At 28.9% G+C, this 6415-nt stretch overlaps 2 protein-coding genes across 4 annotated transcripts in view; one reads left to right on the top strand and one right to left on the bottom strand.

Moving 5' to 3' along the window:
* Rnb (BTB/POZ domain-containing protein Rnb) overlaps positions 1-3029 on the top strand; it is a 3379-nt gene extending 350 nt beyond the window's left edge. Inside the window, exons 1-6 of the mRNA XM_035867894.2 lie at positions 1-181; positions 287-507; positions 611-1333; positions 1444-1619; positions 1711-1972; positions 2050-3029. The exon at positions 1-181 is cut by the window's left edge and continues 350 nt beyond it. Coding sequence (XP_035723787.1) covers positions 1-181; positions 287-507; positions 611-1333; positions 1444-1619; positions 1711-1972; positions 2050-2983 — 2497 coding nt within the window. The 3' untranslated portion in view covers positions 2984-3029. The remainder of the gene's footprint in view (positions 182-286; positions 508-610; positions 1334-1443; positions 1620-1710; positions 1973-2049) is intronic.
* Positions 1461-6222, bottom strand: sad (Cytochrome P450 family protein sad). Of its 3 annotated transcripts, XM_085663910.1 has the most exons (9): positions 6208-6222; positions 5498-6008; positions 5029-5219; positions 4548-4882; positions 4194-4418; positions 3875-4087; positions 3606-3786; positions 3168-3320; positions 2282-2585 (listed from the first exon to the last, which is right to left on the bottom strand). In XM_085663910.1, exons 2-7 carry the CDS (start codon positions 5983-5985, stop codon positions 3661-3663), a joined length of 1578 nt encoding a protein of 525 aa, XP_085520036.1. In that variant the 5' UTR covers positions 5986-6008; positions 6208-6222; the 3' UTR covers positions 2282-2585; positions 3168-3320; positions 3606-3660. The 3 variants fall into 3 exon arrangements, with proteins under 3 accessions (XP_085520037.1, XP_085520036.1, XP_085520035.1); XM_085663911.1 differs by lacking the exons at positions 2282-2585; positions 3168-3320 and adding an exon at positions 1461-1541; XM_085663909.1 differs by lacking the exon at positions 3168-3320.
* Between the last annotated feature and the right edge of the window lie 193 nt (positions 6223-6415).

Below are 6415 nucleotides of genomic sequence, written 5' to 3'. Positions count from 1 at the left end.
AAGTGGTATTACTACTTGTCTGGCACAGCTCAAAACCGATTCCAAGTGCTATAGACAATTTGTTAAAGATGGTGGGCTTAATATTTTAATCAAATTATTACGATCTCAGGATTTAAAAATTTTAAATATGACATTAAGTATATTAGCAAACGCGTGCATGATTTCTGATACAAGAGAGGAGGTAATTTTCTATTCATTTTAAATAATGATCAATTTTCACTTAACAATATTTTACTTTTGCTTATTTGCTTTTTTTTTTATTTATTTATTTTTTTTTTTATAACAGGTTAAAGGGACTAAAATAGGATATTATGTACTTTACATAATACAAAATTTTAAATTGGACAATTCTCTTCACTGTCGTGCTTCTAGATTGATTGGTAATTTATGCGAATGCGGCTGGCATGCTAGATCTTTGTACGAAGCTGGATCTATACAAGCACTTGCTAAATTATTACAATCAAAAACAAATATGCAAACATACCTAATGGTAGTTAGAGCAATAAGGTAAATTATAGTAATAATTTTTATTGTAATATTCTCATTTTATGAAGATCTTATGTATATATATAAATATATATATATATGTATATGTTATTTTTTTTTATAGAAATATTTGGAGCATGCATGAAGGTTGTAGAGAAGACATATTGGAAGCAGGGATCATAAAGAATATTACAGGTTTATTAATCATAGCTAATGAAAAAGCTATTGTAAATACAAAATATTCAGAATTAGTAGAAGTATGTTTAAAAGCCATGTGTGCTTTTCTTATCAGCCTCGATTCTCGCTGTGGAGAACAAATGCAAGGAGAAAAGGATTTGGAAGGATACAAATGCATTGTTGACAATTGCAATAGAAATAATAAAATGGCAATTAAATGTCTTTGTAATCTTAGCCAAATAGCAGAATGTCGTCCTATTTTAGGATGTTCTGGAGCAATAGAAATTTTAATATCTTTAATTAGTAAACATTCAAAATTATCCAAAGAAATACTACTGAGTTTGTGTTTGTTTTGTCGAGAAGCAGTCAATCGTGCAAAAATCAGGGATAATGCTGGTTTAGAACTCATTCTTACACTTTTGAAAAAGATTGAAATTGAAAAGTATCATCCTACGTTATTACATGCTCTCGCACAATTTATATACGACGATCCAAGTATTTCAATAATGATTAAGAATGGATTATTAGATGTGCTAATTATTAAATTAAAGAAAATGGTGGAAAATGTATTGGAAAATAGAAAAGAACAAGAGATATCTAAAAAACGAAAAAGTGATTCACCTTTAGATAAAAAGACGGATTCAAAGTATTATAAATCAATGATAGGACGGTTAGTATTATAATTTATTCTTATAAATTTATTTCTTTATTAATTACTATATTCTTGTGATTATTCTTTGATACATTAAAAAAATAAATAAATAAACATTTAACTTTCAGATTCAGTGTAGATTATCCTAGAGATGATTGGAGTCCCTGTAGTTCTACAAGTCTATTCTCTTCTCCTCCAAGTACACCACCATTGCCATTTTATGATTCTGCAGAAACAGATGAAAATGCAGAAGATAACTATAGTCCTGTTTGCAGTGACACAGAATGGGGAGAATATGAAGAAGGTATTATTAATTATAGATTTTCTTTAAAAATCAAATATAATGATTAAAATAAAAATAAGAATTGTAACATTAAAATTTTTCTCATATATAGAACCTCAAGAAGAAGTAGAATCTTTGAAAAGCTGTAAGTCATTATCAGTTGAAGAGGATGAATCTCATGATTCGGGAACATTTCATAAGATTACTTCCTCTGAATATACAAGCGCTTGGACTTTAGCATTATTAAGCAGATTGAGTCACTTTGCCGAACCCATAGAGAGATTAGCTGATCCAATAACAATTGAACCATTATCTGAATATATTCGATATGCAAAAAATCCTAGGGCTTCTAGGATACTTACTAGAATAGTAAGGTAAATTAAAACGATATAATTCACGTTTGATATTAATTAATAAATAAGGTAATAATTGATAATTGATTTTATTTTAGAAATAGCGCCTATTTAGTTCCGTTATTGAAGCAAGGTTTTGTCTTCGAAGCACAAACTTTATACGGCTCAGAACATTATACTCGGCAGCTATATGCTTTAGCTGAAACTGGTGGTGCTATTGGAGACCTTACATCGATATTACTTCGTGGTGAAGAATCTCATAAATCAATGATCGCTATATCTATACCTTTTATAATCAAGTCTAAATTTATTTTAAAATCGTTATTAAATAATCATGGCGGTTTACAATTAATATTAAATATATTAAACGATAGAGAACATGCACTGATTGAGAATGCTGTCTGGTCAATTTGCCAGTTGGCAAATACATTGCAAATTCGCCCTGAAGTTATTGATAAGGGCCTAATACCAGACACTGTTACAACTGATTATCCGAAACTTTATGAAAGTCTTCCAAAGCCATCAGTGGTCACGTTTGAATTAGATGATGGTACAACGGTCGATGCATGTAGACAAACATTATGTCAAAAATCAGATGCTTTTTGTGCAATGCTTGAAGGAAATTTTTCTGAATCTGGAAAGAGACGTGTTAAGTTAAGAAATACATCGAAGGAAGGATTAAATATACTACTTTTGGCTGCTAATGGTGCTGCTTTTGAAAATAGGACTATTGAATCACTTTTAGATGCTGCCTTATTAGCGGATAAATTTCTTATGTCTGATATATCAGATATTTTAACAGAAAGTTCAATAGCTATGCTTAGCTATGAAAATTTCAGTCGAGCATGGAATTGGGCAAGAAACAATTCTTGTTACGAACTTAAAACTTGCTGCGTTAAGAGTTTTCTCTCAGCAAAAATGTCAAAGACTGAAAGAATCCAAGCATTTCGTGAATTTTCTAATAATAATAGTTTTCCTGAATTTTTAGATGAAGTAAAGGAAATTATTAATAGTGGTTTGTGCCAACGCTAATTTAATTAATAATATTTAAGCATAATTGTGATATGATATAGATATATTAATCGTATATATATTATATATTATAATATAAATATTATATATATATATATATATATATATATATATATATATATATAATTATTGTTCTGTATAATATAATATATAATACAATAATTTTAAACTTGAATACACTTACCATGCACATTATTTAATAATCGTGTGCAGAAAAAAGATAACTGAGGTCATAATGTTAAATGCCTCATCATGTATGATACAATTGTGTACACAACAGAATGAAGAAGGAGAAAATTAGTTATCAATTTAAATTCTTACAATAAGAGAAGGAAGGCTGTAAGTTAAAGAAAAATTGTGAGTAAGAAAGAAATCATAAAATAAATTCAATTTTCTTACATTTCTTGGTATATTTAAGAATTTAACATTATAATATATTTACTAAATTTACTAAATCGCACACATTTTTTATAACTTGCAGCATTCTTATTACTTAAATAATAATTTAATTTCTAAATTGTATATACAAATAATATGGGGTTGTAAAAGAATCGTCTTGTCTCTTTTAACCATCTAGTTAATAAAATAATGTAATTAAATATACTAAAATGTAAAAAGTTACCAAAAATGCATAAATCTTCATATTTAATTCGTTGATATTATTTTTGGCTTATCTGCTATCTTTCCGTAAAATTTCTCTGTATTAATTTAAGCTTTATCGGTTTAGACGGTACAGAGATCAAGTGCAATATTAATTTCACTTCATCTTTATTCATGCATTTTATCTTAAAAGTACGAACAAGCTAAAAATATATAATACCTATTATTAATATTTAATAAAATAAGAAGATTTATAATTTAATATTTTCTCAAATTATTTCAAGATATTACCTCAGCCAAAACAAGAGATATTTGAATTTCTGCGAGTTTTCGACCGACACAACTTCTTGCTCCTAAAGCAAATGGTATATTAGCATGAGGATGGACTACATCCTGATAATTACCATTTTCCGTTCGGATCCATCGTTCTGGATAAAATTCATTTGGTCGTGGAAAATTCGTAGCATCTCTACTACTCGAATATAATGACAGTAAAAGTAATTCCTACGTAAAATAAATATCATTAATTATTATAAACATATATACACACACACACACATACGCATAATAATGATATTATTTTAAAAGAAATAAATAAACTTTCATTTACCCCTTTAGGGACGAAATAACCACCTATCACATTATCCTCTGGTAAATATCTCGTGATAAACGGAGCTATTGGATAGAGCCTAAGTGTTTCTTTAATGACTCCTTTTATCAATGAATCACGTAATATTTCCTTCGACGAAAGATTTTTGATTGATTCATACAATTTCTCTTGCAATTTTGGATCACTACCAAGTAAAAATAACATCCACTGAGTGGAGAAAGCCGTCTTAAAATAAAATCAAAATGAAATTGATGAAACAATAAACAATTAAAATATATTTCAAACAATATCAAATCAATCAATCAAACGAATTTGTAGATCATTGATTATTTATAATTATACGAAGAAAACTACCGTATCTCCAGCAGCTATAATAAAGTCGGTTACTATCCTAACGAGATCATCGTCCCGAATTCCTTCATCCATCATCGTCTGCAGCAGACCATCACCTCCAAGGCGAACCATTTCCGGTACCAATGTTCGAACGATACTTAACGCCGAATCAGCAGATTCAACGAACCTGTTCCAAGAAGGTAATCTCAAGGTTTTCGCTAATTTTGCTGGTAAGATTGATAATTCAGCTGTATATTCGAATATCTTATGCAATGTTCTCGCCAAATTCTCTGAATCCCGTGATATATTTGCTTTATGACGGTGCCACGTAGATCCCATTAGAGTCGCCAACATCGCTATTATATATATATATACATATATATATATATATATATATATATATATATATATGTGTGTAAATATTTATTTTTTATAAAGTAATAATTAAATATCTCGACGAGTATATTATAATCATTATAAAAAAAATTATAATTATATTTACCTTCGATCGACCATTGATAAAGTTGTGTTTCCAATTGTGATAAAATATTATCGTTACTGATTTGACTTGTCCATTTTTCTACTAATCCCTCAGCAGCTTTTTGACATGGACCAACAAACATGTCGGTTGGATCTGACAACAGCATCACCTTATTTAATATTCGCCGAAATTGTAACCACTCTTCTCCGTTCCTATAAATTATATTATAATCTTTATGTTCATTAAATTATACTCTTCTATGTGAATTTGTTATATGCTCATATTAATATTATTTATATAATATAAATAGTATAATTTATTAATATTATTATACTGTGATAAACTATATTAGTTACCATTATGAAAAAAAAAAAAAAAATATATATATATATATATATATAACGAAATTATTATTTTTTATTATATCTTACATTTGAATATTATTATATACTATTATAATTTTAAGATATTATGAAAAAATTTCACATACATAAAAAGTAATCCTCGTTGTAAAGATCGTAGCTCGTTATAGAGAACCCATGGTTCAGGAAGAAAATGTTTAGGCATTGGTCCTTCGAGTCGGAAAATCCTTCGATATTCCTGTGGTGAATTAACAAAAATCGCCATTATAGGACCAATACGTTCTCTATAAATTGGTCCTAATTCTTTGTGTCTACGATCAACGTATTCATGAAGCGTCTTAGCGCCACCGGTAGTTAAAAATTCAAAGATGGTACCAAATACCGGAAATCCTTTTGGTTTTGGTGGTTCCCGTAACGTAATATTAGTCGTAGTAGTAGCCGAAGTTACGTATTTTCTTTCGTAAGACTCCCCGGGAGAGGATATTTTCATTTCTTTTTTATTTTCCTCGTATTTCTCATGAACGTTACAATTAATGACAATTTTTTTTCTCGATATTGAAACCGTATTAAACAAAGATGGACGAGATCTTTCCAAACTCGACCATAAGGTACGCATTCTCGATAATAAATATATTCTCTCTATTAGAGAGAAGAAGAGAAAAAAGATATATATATATATATATATATATATATATATATATATACATATATATATATATATATATATATATTGAAAGAGAAAGAGAGGGAAAGAAAGAGGAAAGAAATAGTCGAAGTTATAATACGATAGTTGATGAACGATTAGAATAATTTTTGTTTGAGATAAATTCTTGAATACTTTCGAAGACTTGTGTAACTTCGTCGTGTGAAATTAGAAACGACGATTAAATTCAAACGATCATGTTTTTAACGACGATCACGTTTTCCGACTCTCCTATTTCAATCTTCTTTTTCTTCCTCCTTCTCCTCCTCCTCCTCCACCTCCTCCTCCTCCTCCTCCTCCTTCTCTTCTTCTTCTTCTTCTTCTTCTTCTTCTTCTTCTTCTT

The sequence above is a fragment of the Vespa mandarinia genome, chromosome 24 (genome assembly GCF_050613455.1).
Source record: "Vespa mandarinia isolate Hongniang chromosome 24, ASM5061345v1, whole genome shotgun sequence".
Taxonomy (NCBI): domain Eukaryota; kingdom Metazoa; phylum Arthropoda; class Insecta; order Hymenoptera; family Vespidae; genus Vespa; species Vespa mandarinia.
This window is presented reverse-complemented; position numbering and strand designations above follow the sequence as displayed.